The sequence below is a fragment of the Callithrix jacchus genome, chromosome 17, assembly GCF_049354715.1.
Source record: "Callithrix jacchus isolate 240 chromosome 17, calJac240_pri, whole genome shotgun sequence".
NCBI classification, from domain to species: domain Eukaryota; kingdom Metazoa; phylum Chordata; class Mammalia; order Primates; family Cebidae; genus Callithrix; species Callithrix jacchus.
This window is the reverse complement of record NC_133518.1, coordinates 19225005-19246647: the sequence shown is the minus strand read 5'-3', so window position 1 is coordinate 19246647 and position 21643 is coordinate 19225005. Positions and strand designations below refer to the sequence as shown.

Sequence of the window (21643 nt, the reverse complement as noted above, 5' to 3'; positions counted from 1 at the left end):
TTTTTTCTTGTAAATCTGTTTAATTTCCTTGTAGATTCTGGATATTAGACCTTTATCAAACGGATTTATTAGATTGTAAAATTTTTCTCCCATTCTGTAGGTTGCCTGTTCACTCTGATGATAGTTTCTTTTGCTGTGCAGAAGCTCTGTAATTTAATAAAATCCCATTTGTTAAGTTTTGCTTTTGTTGCAATTGCTTTTAATGTTTTTGTCATGAAATCGTGTCATGAAATCGTTTTTGTCCATGTCCTCAATAGTGCTTCCTAGATTTTTTTCTAGGGTTTTATAGTTTTTAGTTTTACTTTAAAATCTTTAATCCATCTTGAGTTTTTTTTTTTTTTTTTTTTTAAGACGGAGTTTCGCTCTTGTTACCCAGGCTGGAGTGCAATGGCACGATCTCGGCTCACGGCAACCTCCGCCTCCTGGGTTCAGGCAATTCTCCTGCCTCAGCCTCCTGAGTAGCTGGGATTACAGGCACGTGCCACCATGCCTGGCTAATTTTTTGTATTTTTAGTAGAGAGGTTTCACCATGTTGACCAGGATGGTCTCGATCTCTTGACCTCGTGATACACCTGCCTCGGCCTCCCAAAGTGCTGGGATTACAGGCGTGAGCCACTGCACCCAGCCTGAATTTTTTTAATAAGGTGTAAGTTTCAGTTTTCTGCATATGGCTATATTTAGTCACATATTTTCTTGTCTGCATATAAAAGTCAGGGCAATCACAACCCAAATAGTTGATTTTTTTTTTCTTTTTGGCTAAGATATTTAATATGCATAATTTCCATGACAATACATATATGTAGAAATGTTCCATAAGTCTATTCTTAAGGAAAAGTGGTCAATAAATACCTACCAAATAAAGCCAAGAGCTTTTTTTATATATAAGTGACATTTATATACTCAATATGTAAACACTGTATCTTAATTCCAAAGAACAATTGAATTTTGAACATTAATAATTAAATTTAAATTCCTATGTAAATCTGGTCTAAACTTGGAAAACATTCAGTGCATGTTAACCCTCATCTAGTGACCTTTCACAATCAATTTAGTATTTTCATTTTATGAGGAGTTCCTTTGGATAAAATGAAAATTTCAGTACAGTGTTAATGCTTCTCTTGTTAAATCCATGAATTAAGTGCAATGGTTCCAAATGCTTCAATTCTGTGAGGATGCAAAGTTACTTAGGCGTATTTTAACGGAATTCTAAATGAATGCTTACTAAATATTATACATACTAATTGAACCATATTTCACTAGAAAATGTCACCTCCAGGTCCTTTCCACTGAGAAATTGAATGTGGCAGTAGAATTAAATTTTCATTTTCTAAGAGATACTCTTCAATTATGAAATAGTTTGGCTCTCTTGCTCATATTAATCTCTGTACTAATCTAGGTACAGGAAATTATCATGTATCAATTTTTCCAGGAGTTGTATTAATTCTCCCTGTACATGGCAAATGCATAGATAGGGAAGCTAAATAGCAAAATAAGATAACTCTGGATTCCCCTTTTAACAGACTGGGCTGTTTTCAAATACTTATATATTATATTAATCAATGTGAAACTCTCCACCTTCTCCATTTTACAGCATTAGGATCCACTAAATGTTTGATGATGGTAGTGATTTATGTGATCCATTTTTAGCAAAGGTAAACATGTTTTTAGTAGCTATATTCTATGTTTACTAAAGTGTCCGTTTTAATAGTTTACATAGTTTTATCACAGAGAGATATTATTCTGAAAATGCAGCTTGTATTTCTATAATTTGACCACATTCTTGTTCTGCTCGACAGGTACTTTTACTTTCTATTTTGCTAGAATTTATACAAACAGCTTTAAAATGCTGTCCTCGAAAAACCAAATACTGTGTTTTCTAACTCGTAAGTGTGAGCTAAACATGGAGTACTCATGGACATGCAGATGGCAACGATAGACGCTGGAGATGACTAGTGGAGGGAGGAAGGAAAGGGGGCAAGGGTCAAAAAACTACTGGGTGCTGTTCTCACCATCTGAGTGACAGGATCATTTGTATCCCAAACTTCAACAATAAGCAATGTACCCATATAACAAACCTACACATGTACACCTTGAATCTATAATAAAAGTTGAAACAATTAAAAATAATAATAATAAAATTAAATAAATGGCTGTCTTTAAGAGGTAAAGGGAGGTTATTTGCAGGGGAGGGTCATGTAGAAGAAGCAATTGCTTTTGCATTTTAGCAATTTTCCCCCCCTCACAGTAAGTTCTACAGAAATTAGATGCTGAATTGAAACTGTATTTTTATCCAAAATGTAAGAATCATTTCAAGAAAAGGTAAGATTACTATACCCATTACCAAATCCAATGAAATATCACAAGATTTATACATAGTTGTACATCTCTAAGATTTAACTAAGATGGCCAGATCCTTCCATTTATCCATGGTAGCAAAAATAGTTTGTTTCATGTATAAAATATTTATGTAAAATATCCAAAAAGCACTTAAATATAAAATCTGGTACAGAGTAAGCATTATGTAATTATTACCTATTATTAATATTATTGCTATTTGTTTAGTGTAAATTTTAAGTCCTGGTATTTACATTGTGTTACTCTTATAGGTAGCTTTATTTATACCTCTCTCTAAATTGAATTTTTTAAACCTGATTCTCTTGAATTTTATCCTCTTCAGCGTGTATGCTTCCTTTTAAGTCTTTACTGATATAGCTTAGATATAAAAAGATTTTTCTAAAGTTAACATCAAATTTTAATACTTGTAAGCAGATGTACCTCGCTCTATGTAGTATCTGTCTACTCTGGCTTTTGTAGTTTCAGATTTGTCATTGTGATCTGAGTGTTGGAAATCAAAGGATGTGAAGTGGTTCTCTATTTTGTAACAGAAACTATCCTGATATTTTGAAATAATTGCCTATTAATAAAGCATTTTAGTTTCATGTTTCTAAAAGAAAACCAATACATAAGTCTGTGATTTTTTTTTTAGATGAATCTCACTCTGTCGCCCAGGCTGGAGTGCAATGGCATGATCTTGGCTCACTGCAACCTCCACCTCACAGGTTCAAAAGCCATTCTCCTGCCTCAGCCTCCCAAGTAGCTGGGATTACAGGCATGTGCCCCCACGCCCAGCTTTTTGTATTTTTAGTAGTGATGCGGTTTCGCCATATTGGCCAGGCTGGTCTCGAACTCCTGACCTCAGGTGATCCACCTGCCTCAGCCTCCCAAAGTGCTGGGATTATAGGTATCAACCACTGCACCCAACCCTGATTTTGTTTTTTAACATGAGTGCTTTTCACTAGATTTTTCTACAAAGGGAATGATGGGCTTTTTAATTGTTTATACATGTTATAATTTCCTACCTAGGATATATTTGTTATTTTCTAACACTTGCTCTGCAGGTCTTCAAATCTCTGCCCTCCATATGCCTCTTCAATTTATTCAGGTAGAAAGTTCCAAATGCAGAAATTACATTGTATGCCTTTATTAAAACAGGCATCTCCTTTGGCTTTATAAGAGCAGTGTCATGGCTTTTAATTTTTGTATTTCATGAAATGTAAAATCTACCTTTAATGTTGTTTTATTTTCAAAAGTCATTATTGGAATTATAGGGATTAGTGATGGGAGGATTTGCTGTCAGAAAGACCTCTGTTCATATCCTTATTCTACCACCTATTATCTGTGTGATTAGAGAAAGTTCCTTGTTGCTTAGCTCTTTTAAGCTTCAGTTTATCCTTCTGCAACCAGAGATAATGACACTTATCTCACAGGGTTGTTTGAGAGCCTCATAGAAATGATTAAGTAAGATATTATCCATAAAAGTATTTGCATAGAGCCTGAAACATAGTAAGCACTCAATATATGGGAGATGATAATGATTGTTTATATTAATATTAGTCTATATAAAGAGGAAAGAAAGAAATCATTGCTATTTTTCAGAAGTTTGATTTTAAAAAGTCAAGAAATGGACAAGTGGAGATTATTTACTACCTATCTTCAACTTTGAAAAGTCTTACAAACATCTAGATCTTATTTCACTTCAACTTTTGTGGTTTGTTCTTACGCTAGATATTGCAAATATTAGAATAAATAAGACAATAGATTTGACTAATTTACACTTAAGGTGGCAGGGATTAATATAGCTACTTAATCAAATTGCACCAATTACTACTAGAATGCAAACTTACAACACCTTAACATCTATAGTAATGTGACATGTTATACATAACTGCAATATAATAAATGGCATTCATGGTATGTACTCCTCATTGCATGCCCATCCTAAGATCTAACACGATGCTAGCACCATCCTAAGAGCTAACGTTGTTTAATCATTCCATCAATACTATAAAACACATATTATTATTGCCATTTTACCTGTGCCAAAACTGAGCCTCAGAAATTAAGAAACTTGCCGAAGTTTACTTGGATCAGTCACTCATAATGACCTGACTAGCTAGCGTTTCATCACTAATGTCTGTAAGCTGCTCAGGAGGCTGAGGCTGGAAGATCGCTTGAGACCAGAATTTTGAGATCAGCCTCAGCAACAAAGCGAGACCCACACCTACAGAAACAAATTAAAAATAAAAAGTAATAACCGGGTGCTGTGGTGTGCACCTGTAGTTCCAGCTACATGGGAGGCTGAGGTGGAAGAATTGTTTGAGCCTGGGGGTTTGAGGCTTCAGTGAGGCATGATCATGGCACTGCACTACAGCATGGGGGACAGAGTGAAACCCCATCTCACACACACACAGATGTATTACTTGATGCAGACATGTTTGATCAATATCTTGCACAAGAAAGTTTGGTGATACAATTCATTTGTTTTGGGGAAAGTCCATATTAGGACCAATCTGGCTTGCTGTGGAAACTGTTTTTTAATTTAATATTGTTTATGATCCCTATACTTATTTTCCTTTTGTTTTAAGATAATGTTTCATTTCTTTTTTCAAAAGTTACACACACTTATGTATAATAATTCATAAGGTCAATTAAAACAATAAAAAAAACATGATTTTTTGGTTTAAAAAAAAACCTCTGAAGTGTACTAATTGACACTCCCACCAACAGTGTAAAAGCGTTCCTATTTCTCCACAGCCTGCCAGCACCTGTTGTTTCCTGACTTTAATAATCTCCATTCCGACTGGCTTGAGATGGCATCTCCTTGTGGTTTTGATTTGCATTTCTGTAATGACCAGTGATGATAAGCTTTTCTTCATAGGTTTGTTGGTTGTACAAATGTCTTCTTTTGAGAAATGTCTGTTCATATCCTTTGCCCACTTTTTGATGGGGTTTTTGTGTTTTTCTTGTAAATTTGTTTAAGTTCCTTGTAGCTTCTGGGTATTCGCTCTTTGTCAGATGGATAAGTTGCAAAATATTTCTCCCAAATTCTGTAGGTTGCCTGTTCACTCTGATGATAGTTTCTTTTGCTGTGCAGAAGCTCTTTAGTTTAATTAGGTCCCATTTGTCAATTGGCTTTTGTTGCCATTGCTTTTGATGTTTTAGTCACGAAGTCTTTGCCTGTGCCTATGTCCTGAATGGTATTGCCTAGGTTTTATTCTAAGGTTTTTATGGTTTTGGGTTTTACATTTAAATTTTTAATACATCCTGAGTTAATTTTTGTTTAAGGTGTAAGAAAGAGGTCTAGTTTCGGTTTTCTGCATATGGCTAGCCAGTTTTCCCAGCATCATTCATTAAATAGAGAATCCTTTCTTTTTTGTCAGATTGTCGAAGATCAGATGGTTGTAGATGTGTGGTGTTATGTCTGAGGTCTCTGTTCTGTTCCATTATATCTGTTTTAGAGTTCCATGCTGCTTTCTAGAACCTGAAATACCATTTGACCCAGCAATTCCATTACTAGGTATATACCCAAAGGATTATAAACCATTCTATTATAAAGACACATGCACACGTATGTTTATTGCAGCACTATTCACAATAGCAAAGACTTGGAACCAACTCAAATGCCCATCAATGACAGACTGGATAAAGGAAATGTGGCATATATATACAATGGGATACCATGAAGCCCTAAAAAAGAATGAATTCATGTCCTTTGTAGGGACATGGATGAAGCTGAAAATCATCATCCTCAGCAAACTAACACAGGAACAGAAAGACAAACACCTCATGTTCTCATTCATAAGTGGGAGTTGAACAATGAGAACCCCTGGACACAGGGAGGGGAACATCACACATCGGGGCCTGTCTGGGGGTAGGTGGGGACAGGGGAGGGAGAGCATTAGGACAAATACCTAAAGCATGCAGGGCTTAAAACCTAGATGATGGATTGATAGGTGCAGCAAATCACCATGGCCCATGTATACCTATGTAACAAGCCTGCATGTTCTGCACATGTATCCCAGAACTGAAAATTTAAAAAAATCTTCAGTGTAAAAGCACATAGTTTTTAAGATATAATATTTAACTCACTATCCATTGAGTAATAGTTTTTTTTGTAATGATACTGTGAGAAGAGGCTTATGTCTTAGAGATCACTATAAGCATGAAAATACATTTTTTAATGTAGTGGGTTTTATGTTCACTTTCTCTGACTTGTAGGGAACTGAAATGCTAAATGCATTCATTGTAAAACAGAATTTGGCTCTAATTTAACCTTGTCCATGGTATTGATGAGGGTGGGAGTCATAGATTGGTGGAGGGTAAGGAAATTAAATTGACCAGGATACTAAGAAGAGAATGAAATAGCCAAGGTAAATGTGTGATTAGTCATCTCCAGCTTAAACACAATAATAAATATATAACTACTAGGTCAAAGGATTTTGAAAGCTACACAATTACAAGTTTTACTCAGTACTATGATACTAAGTAATCATATGGTAATGATACTTGATCTCAAAAATCATTTATTGTACTATATATAACAATTTTGTGTCTGTATCACTTATTTTCCTACTTATAAGTTTAAATTCCATTTTGTTACATCATTCTCTTTGATGCCACCTATTTTTCATGTTCAATCAGATACTAGCTGCAGTTCAAAAGCCAGTTTTAGCATAATTTACTCTCCATAAAGCAGACTTTAAACATCCACATATATAACACTTTGTTCTTGTTCCAGGTAACAATACGCTGTAACTAAATATTTTTCTCCCTGTGTATTTTCCAGGTTCACAGTAGAACAGGAAATTGATTTAAAAGATGTTTTGAAGGCTCTTGGAATAACTGAAATTTTTATCAAAGATGCAAATTTGACAGGCCTGTCTGGTAAGAAATAAACACAAATTTTCAAAACTGTTATTCCATCAGAGGTTTTTTTAAATAATGATGTTAAATCCTCTATTTAGTATGGAGTTCTGAGGTGAAATGAAGTTACCACTTGCCAAATAAATCTAGCATGAAATATTTAACCTCTACAGGTAAAACTATAAATATAGTCATAATATTAAGTTTATATTATCTGGTTCATGTCTTATCTTTGATAACAGATTATATTCTCTGGGAGACCTGTCTTATACAACTTTGGATTCCCCATCCCATCTGACATAATGCCTTGTAGATAATCAATAAATGTTTTGATTGACTATCTCAATACGTCCCATTGTAGTAAATCATGTAAGAAAGAAAGAAGACAAGAAAAATACGTGCCTGCTGTGGAGCTAGACCAAAGGTCCTTTTAAAAAATAAAGAATACCCAGTGAGATGATATAAACATGTTCTAATCCTTTGATTAAAAAAAAAAAAAAACAGTAGGCTGGCATGGTAGCTCATGCCTGTAATCCCAATCCCAGCACTTTAAGAGGCTTAGGTGAGTGGATCACCTGAGGTCAGGATTTTAAGGCCAGCCTGGTCAACATGGTGAAACTCTGTCTCTACTAAAAATACAAAAAATTAGCAGTACATGGTAGCGGTGCCTGTTACCCTAGCAACTCAGGATGCTGAGGCAGAAGAATCACTTGAACCCAGGAGGCAGAAGTTGCAATGATCTGAGATTGCGCCATTGCACTCCAACCTGGGTAATAACAGTGAAACTGTCTCAAAAATAAAAATAAAAAATAAATAAACAGTTGTTTTAAAGAAGTAACTTCAAAGTATACCTGGCACATTGGAGTCTCTAGTAATTTATTTTAAATATTGCAAGAAAAAAATCCAATTGATTTATTTGATTCAAATACCCTAATTTTTTCAGAGTAAAAAAAATCACAAAATATTAATGTTAAAGCATTTATAATTTGTAAAATACTTTTAGAAGTATTTTTAAGTAGTTAACCCCATGAAATTTGCCATCAGAAAAAGGCAACAATGAGCTTAAGGCTGAGTGAATAAGTTACATAATGATGATTTTTATCATTTCCTTAGAAACGAGAAAATAAAATACAATCTGTTTTCTGATAAGATAGATATATATTAAGATAAAAGAAACTCAACATGTAAGGCCTCTTTATATGCAAATTATTTAATCCAGATTTCCAAATAGCACTGAGAATGATGGAAGATTCCTTAGCAGTTCATCTGTTAAAGGAGAGAATTTCATTTTCTTATCCTGAAGCAGCAGCCTATAGAAAATCAAGCTGACCCAACCTTAGCTTCTACACATGGAGTGTGAGGGTCCATAGATTGAATTCTATGGAAGAATTCAGTCTTCCATAGAAGCTGATGCCCTGCCACCCTTGAAATTGCATATAATATGTACACACAATGTATGTGCACATATACATGTAGGTGTGGGAGAGAGAAAGTTAGTATGTGGGGGGGGCACACTTATAGCTTTCAAGAAATTCTCAAGGAGTCTGTGATCAAAAAAGCCTTTTCCTCCCAGATTTAGGATTGAGCATGTTGTTTTCTAAACAGCACTCAGCTTTAGCAATGAGTTGATACTAACGTATTTGGTACAACTTCCAGCCCTTGTTCAGAGAGCTTACAGCCCTAAACACTAATAGAGCTTTTCTAAATGTCTACTATATAAATGTTCCTGTCCACATAAGAGAAATGAGCTTTCCCTGAGTAAATGTTTTCATGGCTTATATCCAAGCTCCTAGGGCTCTGCACTCTTCAATGGGGTTATCAAGAATGTAGGACTGGTAGAGACTCAAAAAATAATGTAGTATCTGCACCTGAGTCAGAAATATATTCACGGGTGAAGCTTTGCATAGTTTAACATTGTGATTCTCTCTTCTTTAGGAACTGAGAGAATCTGTCTTACCACACTGGCCAAATTCCAACTGGATATTTACATTCTGCTTTCTTAACGTGGCTCTATTTTCAGTTTGATTAGTGATTCCTCACTGTCTCACCCAAACATCTAAGCAGTTATTTCAAACAGATAGAATATCTGCTGCCTCTCAGTCCTGAGGGAGTAGCAGTGCAGTGGCAAATCAATCATTGTGGTCAGTGTAGCTTATAATTTCTAACATATTTGGAAGGTTTATAAGGTAATATTTAATTGCCTTTACTATACACAGAGACAATAGACCATAAATATGCCTTATGAATACAGATGGTTCGGAGATTTGAAATAACACTAGAATCTTCCAGAGAATTAATACACTCTATATGCTAAGTATCTGTTTGTTCAATCAAAACCTCCATAAGAATTGAATCCTTCTCTCTGTCCTACTCACAGTTGCATTCCTGGTACCTTGTAAAGAACTAACATATAGTTGGTACACAGCAATTGTTCACTGAAGGGTAAAAAGGATGAGGGGAAGAAGACAAGAGGTTTCTTTGGACCCACATTACATATGGTCTAAGGACCACTTGCCCCCTTAAACATATATAAGACTTCCAGGATTCGCCGCTCTCAAATACCGCCCCATTTAGGTTTTCAGGATCACTTGAAAGATCTAGAGCAAACTTCCCAGTCTTTCAGTGGGAATTCTTTGATTATTACATTATTAGTTTTGCTGGAGTCTTGGCAACTCCTGCTTGCCATCCACCCTAACCAATATATCCTTACATTCCCCATGGCATGCACACACACATTAATTTATGAATCATTCATTCAAAAACTATTGTTATAATTATAAAACTTGTCTCCTTATTTCCTCTAAATTCAATAACATTTATCTCTTCATCATTTATTTGAGCACCATATGTATGCTCTGCTTTGTAAAGTTGGTATCTTTTTTTCATTTTTATTTTTTTAAATTTATTTATTTAACTTTAGGTGCATACTATATCTGGCATTTCTCCCTATGTTATCCCTCCCCATCCTCCCCTCCCTCCCCACCCACCACTGTCTCTCCCCTACCCCACAACTGCCCCCAGTGTGTGATGCTCCTCTCCCTGAGTCCACCTGTTCTCATTGTTCAACACCCACCTATGAGTGAGAACATGCAGTGTTTGGCTTTCTGTTCTTGTGTCAGTTTGCTGAGAATGGTGGTTTCCAGATTCATCCAAGTCCCTACAAAGGACATGAACTCATCATTTTGTATGGCTGCATAGTATTCCATGGTGTATATGTACCACATTTTCTTTGTCCAGTCTATCATTGACGGACATTTGGGTTGGTTCCAGGTTTTTGCTATTGTACACAGGGTTGCAGTGAACATATGAGTGCATGTGTCTTCATAGTAGAACGATTTATAGTTCTTTGGGTATATGCCCAGTAATGGGATTGCTGGGTCAAATGGAATTTCTATTTCTAGATCCTTGAGAAAACACCACACTGTCTTCCACAATGGTTGAACTAATTTACACTCCCACCAGCAGTGTAAAAGTGTTCCTGTTTCTCCACATCCTCTCCAGCATCTGTTATCTCCAGATTTTTTAATGATCACCATTCTAACTGGCATGAGATGATATTTTAATGTGGTTTTGATTTGCATTTCTCTAATGGCCAGTGATGATGAGCATTTTTTTCATATGTTTATTGGCCTCATATATGTTTTCTATCATATGTCTAGATTTTTTCCTCTCCAAATAACATGATAACCTTGATGATTAGTGTCTGTGACTCTTAGTATCCTGCATGTATACCCAGGAAAAACATTTGTATCCATTTGGTTTCTACTTTAATGAGAATCTCATGGTGTTTAGGATATATGAAGGCTTACCTCAATATAGTAGGGGTTTGGCTTCAAAGCATTGCACTACAGTGAATATTGCAATAAAATGAGTCACATGAATTTTTTGTTTCACAGTGCATATAAAAGTTATGTTTATATTATGCTGTAGCCTTTTAAAGGTACAAAGAGATTATGTCTAAAAAAGTAAGGAATGTGTCTTAATGTAAAAATACTTTATTGATGAAAAATGCTAATAATCATCTGAGCCTTCAACGAATCATAAGGTTTTTGTTGGTGGGGAATCTTGCCTTGATATTGATGGTTTCTAATGGATCAGGGTGGTGTTTGCTGAAGGATGGAGTGGCTGTAGCAGTTTCTTAAAGAAACCGTAACAGTGAAGTTTGCCGCATCCAAGTCCCTACAAAGGACATGAACTCTTCTTTTCATGAAAGATTTCTTGTATCGTTCAATGCTGTTTGGTAGCATTTTACCCACAGTACAACTTCTTTTGAAATTGGAGTCAGTCTTCTCAAACCCTCTCACTGCTTTATCAACTAAATTTCTGAAATAGTTTAAGTCCTTTGTTGTCATTTCAACAATGTTCAGACATCTTCACTAGGGCTAGATCTCATCTCAAGAAACCACTTGATTTATCCATAAGAAGCAACTCCCCATCCATTTAAATTTGACCATGAGATAGCAGCAATCCAGTCACATCTTCAGGGTTCACCTCTAATTCAGGTTCTCTTGCTGTTTCTACCCACCTCCTTCACTGAAATTTTGAAACTGTCAGTCATAGAAGTCAGAATCAACTTCCTCCAGACTCCTGTTAATTTTGATATTTTGATCTCCTTCCATGAAACATCAGTGTTTTTAATGGCATCTAGAATGCAGAATTCTTTCCAGATTTTTCTTTGCCCAGATTTTGGATCTGGGCAAAGAAAGTTGGTTGTCTAAACTGTGGAATGCTACTGATCTCTGATGAGCAGAGGCCAGGGATTCTTCCTAACATCTGCAATGCCCAGGAGAGCTCCTCCACAACAAGGATTATCCAGCCCAAAATGTCAATAGTGAAAAGGCTGAGAAATCCTTACTGGAGAAAATATGTGGAAGCAGAGAAGAAAAAAAAATTAAAAGGCAGAATGGGAACATATTGGGTTAAAAGACAGAGGAGTCAAGCATATGAAATTGCTAAAAAAAAAATAGAAATAGAAGGGAAATGTAAAGGTAGAGAACAATATATGTGTGTATGTATGTGTGTGTGTGTGTGTGTATATATATATATATATATGCTTTTAAATGCCTAGGAAATTTTTGAACACTATCTTAGAAAGTGATAACAGCAAGCTGCCTCTGGAATAGGGGACAGAGGCTTTAGATGTAAGAGGAATTTTCATTTCATAGGCACTACAGTGTTTGGAATTATACCTTGTATATGTATTGCTTTTTAAATTAAAATTCTTACTTAAAAGTTAGAAAAAACTTTAAAAAATCATTAGTAGGCCAGGTGCAGTGGCTCATGCCTATAATTCCAGCACTTTAGGAGGCCTAGGCAGGATAGTTCAGGAGTTCAAAACCAGCCTGGGCAATATAATTAACCTTGTTTCTAAAAAAAAAAAGTCACTAATAGTAGAAATAATTAATTTGAAATCACCCAGAGAATAATTCGATACTATTGTTATACTATTACTTTCTTAAATTATGTGATAAAAATTGTAGCTTTCTTCAAAAATAGCATATGTGATTTAGCAGTGGGGAAAAATAAAACCTGCTTTGCTTTCTCTTGCTTCTGGAAAAGCAGAGTGTTGAGATCTTTTGCTAAGACCTCTCAGGTCCACTCTCATTTTTTATTCCATGGCACCCACTCTTATTTCAGACTCTCATTACTGCTGCCATAGACTATTTCAATAGCCTTCTAAACGGTTTCCAATCTCTCTCCAATCTAATCTGTTTTACCTAACACTGCCAAGATTAATCGCCTTAAAAACGCACTCTCAGATCATTCCAGTTCCTGTTCAAAGCCAGCCTTCAGTCGGCTGTGCCTCATCCACTGCTCAGCAGGGCATTGAGACCAGGATTCACTCTGGCCGATTCCATATACACAACTCCCGCCTCAGCCAAATGAAACACTCACTCTGTGTCTCACCTGTCCCCAGCTCTCTGCCTTTGTGAAGTCTCTTCCACAAGAAAAATCTACTGCACTGAACCTCAGCTTAAATATCCCCAATTTCATCAAGGCATCATGACTACCCCAACCAGAAATAATCATTCATCTTAAATTTGTGATATCTTGTGCTTTTCTTTATGGCACGTATCTCATTTTATCTCATATTATTGTTATTTATGTGTCTAATATCCCCTGCCAGAATTTAAACCCACCAAGATTATTACACATGTTTCCGTAGTGCCCAGCACTGGGCTTTCTGCTTAGTGCCCACTGAACAAGGAAGTGAATAAAATGAGATGCTCAGCATTTATTACATTTATTTTTTATCTCAATTTGATGTCCATTGCTTTAGTTGGTAAATTCCACTAAGATAAAATACAGTAAAGGCTCATACAATAAACATGGAATATAGAAACTGCTGAGAATCATTTTCTTCTCAGGCTCTATTTAAAATGCTCATCTGCTTGCAGTGAGGATCCTGTTATAGGGAAGAACTATTTTTGTAATGGAAATGAGTGAGTGTCAGCATTTGGATTAATAGATAATCCTCTTGGAAGGTGTAAGGAGAAGGAGAAAGAGAGTGCTAAATCCTTCAGCATCAAGTACAAGCTTTAATGAAGGAGCCAATAAAATAAAGGAATTAAGAAGACACACCAAAAGTCATATTCAGGTTAGACTCAAGTGCTGTTGATTTATGCTGGACCTATTTTTACCCCCAACCTTGTTTTTTCTCTTTCTCCTCGCACCTGTAAACCAACAAGGCTCTATTTCTCTCTCATAGCCATAATTCCAATTCTTCTCCTACTTTCTTGCCTGGATTATTGCAAAAGCTAACAGACTTCATCTTCCTGCCCCAGCTGTTTGCTTTTCTGATTCACCCTTCACAGCAGCTGCCACAGCTATCTTCTGAAATTAAAGCACTGTGTCCCATTACTTCTGGATAAAGTCCAGGCTCTCTGCCATCATCATCGAAGCTCTTGAAATTACGTCCTCTCCTACTCCCCAACCTCCTCATAGCTCAAGCTCCAACTGGCCCTTCAAGACATCCCCACTGGGGATGTAAAACTTCTCACACTTTACAAATACAATCCTCTGCTTGGAGTGTCCTTCTTGATTTCTGTGACTTTTCACTCATACTGATTGTTAGTAGTGAGCTGAAACGTTCTCACCTCAGAGAACCTTGCATCCTTCTTCCTTCCTAAATCGTTTACTTTTCCTTATCTGGAATCTGGTAGCACTTTCCACACAGCTCTGTTGGCACATGTTTCATTTTCTCCTAGACTGTTGGTTTACATGCTTGTCTCTGAAATCAAAGCTATTCAAAAGCATAGACATCTTTCTATCCCCAGAAAACAGAAGAGAATTTGGGGGGTGGGAGACAGGGTAGATACTGAGTGGGTTATTGCTGTGAGTAAATGTCACTGTACCCCACCTGGCTACAAGCATGGAGGGGGTTCTCTCATACTTCCTGCTCTCCCAACTCTACACGGCAGCCACACAGCCCTCCTCTGGTCCTTAAACATGTGGAGTTTGTATCTGCCTCTGCACTAGCTTTTCCCTCCATCTGAAATACTCTCCCTTTATTTCTTCCAGTGGCCGGCTCCCTTGTATTCCTTCAGTCTCAGCTAAGATTTGCCCACTCAGACCCACCTTTCTGAATCACTAGTGTCAAGTAGCTCCTCTTTGCTGCCCCAGTCACTGACCAACATACCACCTTATCTTGTTAGCTTAGTTATACGTACTATACTCCGATTGTAGTCATTTATTGATTTGCTTTTTTATTGTTCTTTTATATAATGTTTGTTTTCCTCTCATTAGGAAGCAACAGTTTAGTTCATCATAATATATCTAGTACATCAAGTGTCTGGCTCATAGTAGGTGCTCAGCACATGAATGACTGAATAACCAATAACTGAGTATTTGTTGGTTCTGTAACAAAATCCATCCAGAAAAGCAAACAAAGAAACTTTATTCCTATCTTAAGAGAACTCAAATTCTAGGAAGTTTTCTAAATTTCATGGGTGGGGCTGAAGCTAAAGATATTTTGGCAACTAAATCACAGAGACACTTTTGGTATGCTGGGGTTCTGTTATGATACTCCCGTCATTTTGTTATTTTAAGCATGCCCTTGATGACGCAGAAATCTATTTAAATTGGCTGAGTTTAGGAACAGTGCCACAGAGGAAGTAGTGGCCTACACTTGCATGATGACCATCCTACAAGCATGATTTAATGTCAGACACTTAGAGCCTTTGGTGCCTTGCACAATACCTCATATGCAGAGGGTACTGAATAAGTCTTTACTAGGTGACTGAATGAATGCCTTTGTAGTCTTGCCCTGCTTTTTTCAGAAGAGTTTGAATTATTGCCCTGTTTGTCTCTAGGGGAACCTAGGGTTTACCGGCCCTCTTCCCATCTCATCCATTGTAAAAATCCTGGCCTCTTGCTGCCGGGAGGAAAGGAGAACCAGTCATTTGGCAGCAATGTCTGCTGTGGCCAGGAGAAGGCTGCTTGGTGCCAGTGTGCAGATTTAAAAACAAAAAACAAAACTATTTGCCTTTGCTTGATTGAGAGAATAGGTAACTTTTCTCTAACCATCAAGACAAGTTCATCACTGTAAATCTCCTTCATACCCCCTTTGCATTCTGATTCAATTTATCAAATATCTGAGTGTATACCTGGTACCTCACAAGTGTGCAAGGTTTTGTGAATGAGATAAGTAGAACAGGCAAAATCCAGGCCTTGAAGATTGTATGGCCTAGTAGGAAAGATGGCCTTCATTGTCTACTGCATGGGGTGAGTGATATTGGAGGGCAAGCTAAGGGGCCATGACATTGCCTGTATCTCTGCATGACCTGATCTACTTCTAAGGTTTTGTGGCTGCAAACACACTTGCTTAGACCACTCTCTGCTTATATTTTATTTAATAAGTCTCAACTGCTTGAAGTTTGTCTCAAAAAGAAGGCTTCATTTCTTTTTTTTCCCCTTAGTATCTGTGATATGTTTTGTTTCTTTTTTTCTTTCTTCGTGTGATGGAGTCTCACTCTGTCACCCATGCTGGAGTGCAATGGCGCAATTTTGGCTCACTGCAACCTCCGCCTCCCAGGTTCAAGCAATTCTCCTGCCTCAGCCTCCTGAGTAGCTGCTATTATAGGCTCATGCCACCACACTGGGCTAATTCTTATACTTTTAGTAGAGACGAAGTTTCACCATGTGGGCCAGGCTGGTCTCAAACTCAAGACTCGTAATCCACCCCCCTCAGCCTCCCAAAATGCTGGGATTACAGGTGTGAGCCACCACACCTGGCCTTCTTATTTGTCACATTTTCTTCTACTTATGTGTCCAGTGGGATGGTGTTTTACTAAAGGTTGATTGTCCTGAGGTCTCATTTACATGTGCAGGCATTTGCTATCCCTCATGTAGCAGTTAATCATGTTATGGGAATCCACACATTGCATTCAATCTTTGTTTTGCTGTCTTTGAAATAAATACAGTAGCACTGGTCTGCTGCATTCTGTTCTCCTTACTCTTTTACTCAATCAGATTTTTAAGTCTTTTAGCATGTATGTGGCCTTTGCACTTTTTCCCTCTCTGTTGCTGTTCTCAATTTTCTTGAAAAATCTACTTTAGATTCCTGTCATATGTTTTATTTATTATAAGAATAAACTTTTTAAAAAATTTTCTTGAGACAGAGTCTCACTGTGTGTGCCCAGGCTGGAGTGCAGTGGTGCAATCTTGGTTCACTGCAACCTCAACCTTCTCAGACTCAGGTGATTCTCCCACCTCAGCCTCCTGAGTAGCTGAGACTACCATGCCCAGCTAATTTTTATATTTTTTTGTATACAAAAGTTGTATATATATGGGGTTTTGCCATGTTGCCCAAGCTGGTGTCCAACTCCTGGGCTCAAGTGATATGCCTGCCTTGGCCTCCCGTAGTGCTGGAACTACAGACATGAGCCACTATGCCCGGCCTATTACAAGAATAAACTTTATAGCCACAATTGTGAACAGAGTTGTGATCTTAGTATACATACATCAAATGACACTAAAAGACTTCACGTACCCAAAGTCTTATAATATGAAATAGTTAACCACTTTCATTCAATAGTTACTGAAATCCTGTCTATGACAGTATACTGGGTTAAAGACTAGAAAATTGAACATTACCAGGAAACTCTCTCCACTAGGGTTAGTTCATTCTTTAGATCCAACTATATGCCAGAAGACGAGATTACTAGGAAAAATGACACAATCCTTGCCTTAAGGAAGGGAAGCATCAGTGCAAATATGACATATTAGAAAGGCTTCAATAGAATTAGTTTCTGGTTTCAATAGGAAAGAGTGGTCAGATCTACTTTAGTGATTTAGGAATTAGAGGAGAGCAGAAAAAACCCTCACAGAGCTAGAAGCTAAGCTTTTAAACTAGATTAGGTGTCTTACTGTACAACAAAAGTTGAGGGAGGATCTAGGGAAACAAAGATACAGAAATGACAAAGTGTGCTATATTGAGGCTGTTTCAGTTCAAATACTTTGAAGCACAGCATATGGGGCAAAGAATGCTAACTGAAGGAAGCAAAGGCAGCCTTATGGAGGTCCTTATAGTTTATACTGAGCACGTATGCAGGTTGTAATATACTGAAGGTGAGGTGAGAGGGAGAGCAAGCAGGAGAGGGGATAAAGTGTTTTATGTAGACTAGTGGCATAATTTGATTTGTATTTTGATAAGATCATCCTGGAGGAAGCTTTAATGTGAACTAGAGGCAGTCAGTCAGGAGAGCAGTTCTGCACTGCTGAGTCATGACACACTGTAACATCCATTGAAACTCATTCAAAAAGATGATTTGTGTATGTTGCTGAGTTTAATTTTCTGATTTTTTAAAGAATTTAATCTTCATGCTAATAGGTGAGCTTGATCTATGATTTTCTTTCTTATATTGCTTTTTTTTCAATTTTTACAGTAAAGTAAGAATACCCACAGATTAGATTTTATTTTCCTTCTAGTGCCTAGAACGATTTTACAACAGGCAATCCTATCTGTTCCTTGAAGGTCTGGTTTAAATCACCTGGAAAACCATTTAGGCTTGGAGTCTTTAATTTTGAGGGGAGAGAAAGTTTTTGTATACTGATTCAATTGCTTCAGGGGTTACTGGATTATTCAAATATTCTATTTTTTTCCTTGACTCAATTTTATAATTTATACATTTCTATAAAATAGTCTAGCCAATGGCAAATCTCTTCATTTTCATTATTTTCCTATCCCTGATTTAAAAACATGTTTCTGATTCTCTTTTTGTAGATAACAAGGAGATTTTCCTTTCCAAAGCAATTCACAAGTCCTTCTTAGAGGTTAATGAAGAAGGCTCAGAAGCTGCTGCTGTCTCAGGTACTGTTTGCTAAAATCTTCTCCCATCTTCTAGATTTGCATTTTTAGAGCAATCTTGGGTGGGGAGTGGGGTCATTTTCAAAATCAAGCCAAGAAATTCACTCTGCTCTGACTTAGAAGTCAAGCAAATGCTGAACCAGCCGGAATTTTCTAAATAGAATGTGAAGTGTGAATTCACTCCAGTGCCCCTTTGCTGCTAACGCTCATCTTCATTTTCTCTCTAATGAGAGACAGGAGGACATTGGCAGCTCTGTGAATATAGATTTTTCTGCTGTGCTCCCTGTTTAAATATTTTAAATATTTTTCTGCTATCCATTTACACATTTTTTCTCATACCAAATTACTTGCTGAAGTTGATTCCTAATTTTTCAGCAAAACGTTTTTATTTATTATTTTATTTTCATGGTTACATAGTAAGTATATATATGTATGGAGAAAATGGGATATTTTTGATACAGGCATATAATGCATAATAATCACATCAGGGTAAATGGGGTATTCATCACCTCAAGCATTTATCATTTCTTTTATTATAAACATTTCAATTATACTTTTCTACTTATTTTTAAATGTACAACAAATTATTGCTGATTTGTAATGACTTTGATGTGCTATCAAATACTAGATCTTCATTATATTTAACTATATTTTTGTACCCATTAACTGTCCCAACATACCCCCCCTCTATCACTGTCACTGTTAGGACACTGTCACTGTAGTATTTTCAGAAGGAAGTAAGAGCACGGTAGTCTCAGGCATCAAGACAGCTTGAAATCTTAATTTTTCTTTTGACAATTAACCACACTGCAGCAAGTATATAACGATCATCTTATAATGAGGATCTCAGGGGAATTTAGTGGCCCAGTCGTGTGTTACCCCATTGCATCTCTCACTGTTATATTTTCCCTTTTATCACTGCCATCCTGACCACTTACTGGAACCTGGTGACTTGCTATGTAAAAATACCCACTTCAAACAAAAGAAATAATGATTTGAAAATATAAAGAAACGGTCTTCAGTTTTTGTTTGGGGATCTTTATTCTTCCCTTTCCTTTTACTCAAAAGTCATTTTAGTAAAGACACACATATTTATGTGAGGCTGAGAATAAAAATTGCATAACAAGCAGAATAAATTGTCTGATTATTTTTAGTGGAGTAGAGGGAAGAGACTGTTTTGTTTGTGGTGTGTTTCTTTCGTTTGGTTTGTTTTTTTAGAAGATCAAGTAGAAATGTTAACACCTATGTAATTTTTCTCCAGTTAAATATTTAAAATCTTGTTTCCTGTAAATTGTTGTCTTTGCGTTAGGTGGATAGACACAGATAGTTTTGAGGAATTACTCATCAGTCTCTGCACATCCACATATAATTACTTTTTCTCTGCACTGTAGGAATGATTGCAATTAGTAGGATGGCTGTGCTATATCCTCAAGTTATTGTCGACCACCCATTTTTCTTTCTTATCAGAAACAGGAGAACTGGTAAGTTTATTATGAAAACAAAATTTTAATAGCCCACAAAGAACCTCTTTTTTAAGTGGGGATTTTTTTCTCAGTAATCATCATGTAATTTCTTTTCACAATTTTGTTTATTTATTCTTTTTCCTGAGATTGATCAACTGAATTATGAGATAATTTATAATGTGGAAATAAATGTTTTTTAATGAAGATAAGGCTGGATGAGGTGGCTCAGCCTTTAGTCTCAGCACTTGGAGTTCAAGGCAGGAAAGATCACTTGAGGCCAGGACTTTGAGCCCAGACTGGGTAGTGAGACCCCATTTCCACATAAATAAAAATTTTTTAAAAATTAGCCAGGCATGGTGGCACATGCCTGTTATCTTAGCTACTGGAGATATTGGGGGTAGGAGGAATGCTTGAGCTCGAGAGTTCAAGGTTATAGTGAGCTCTGATACAGCCACTGCACTCTATCCTGGACATCAGAGCAAGACCCTTTCTCAAGAAAGTAAAGACAGAAAGAAAGAGGAAAAGAGAAAGAAGGAAACATATTTTCATTAATTGTAAGGAAGGAGGAAGATAAATATTTCATTATTTTGTTTACCCCCTCTTTTGTTTACTTCCAAACCAATACAGGTACAATTCTATTCATGGGACGAGTCATGCATCCTGAAACAATGAATACAAGTGGACATGATTTTGAAGAACTTTAAATTACATTATTTGAATAACAAGGAAAACAGTAACTAAGCACATTATGTTTGCAACTAGTATATATTTAGGATTTGTGTTTTACAGTATATCTTAAAATAATATTTAAAATAGCTCCAGATGAAAACAATATATGTAAGTTATAAGTCAATTTGTCAAGGAATATTATCAGTATTAAGGTAATGGTCCTGTTATGTCATTGTGTGTGTGTGTGTGCCGTTGTTTAAAATAAAAGTACATACTGAACATGTGACTAGATCTATTTTTTTTTATTTTAGAAGTCATAATATAAAGATATCGCTAGGTGAACCTTGGAATGTTTCTGTACATCTTGAATCTCTTATAATTTGCAGGGTCAAAACACCAAAGTGAAATGCCATTATATACCTACATATAACAAGCAATAACAACTGAGGTGAAGACAGGTACTCCACAAAAATGTTGTCATTCCTTGGAAATAATTGTATAGGGTAGGCAAGAGAACGCAAACCGAACATCTTCCATATTGCTTAATGACAAGACCTGTTAGAAAAAAAAACAGATCTATGCAAATCTCAAATACCTATAGCTTATTTTTCCAAATCATTGAAAATTCATTTGGCTTCATATGCCTAAAGCAGTTTACAAGTCTGGTGTATCACTATGTTTTGTTGCTGCAAGTAAAATCAAAATTACAATTCCCCCAAAGCCCCAAAATAAACCACATGAACAAACTAACAAAAGTATGCGCTTTGGCATGACATGGGAGAGTTAAAAAGAAAAACCACGCTAACACTCATGCTGGAAAATGGCAGATCACGGGACTGAATGCTTCCCACAGAGGTGTTCTTGTTTGCTCTGCATTGGGCTTTTACATTTTGAACTTGAATGTCTGTAACTGGGGAATCATATTCCTTGTTTCTTCCATTAATTACCGGAGTGGCTACTGGATGCATTTGTGTTTGAGATCTGGAAAGAATTATAAGTA

The 21643-nt window shown here is 36.5% G+C and overlaps 1 protein-coding gene across 3 annotated transcripts in view; it reads left to right on the top strand.

Annotated features, from left to right (window-relative positions):
• The window catches only part of SERPINI1 (serpin family I member 1), an 85542-nt gene extending 64620 nt beyond the window's left edge, over positions 1-20922 (top strand). For all 3 annotated transcript variants that reach the window (XM_008983513.5, XM_002759410.6, XM_008983514.5), the window contains exons 6-9: positions 7127-7224; positions 18428-18514; positions 19903-19992; positions 20602-20922. In XM_008983513.5, the coding sequence (XP_008981761.2) occupies positions 7127-7224; positions 18428-18514; positions 19903-19992; positions 20602-20678 (352 nt within the window). In that variant the 3' untranslated portion in view covers positions 20679-20922. The remainder of the gene's footprint in view (positions 1-7126; positions 7225-18427; positions 18515-19902; positions 19993-20601) is intronic.
• Positions 20923-21643: the final 721 nt, after the last annotated feature.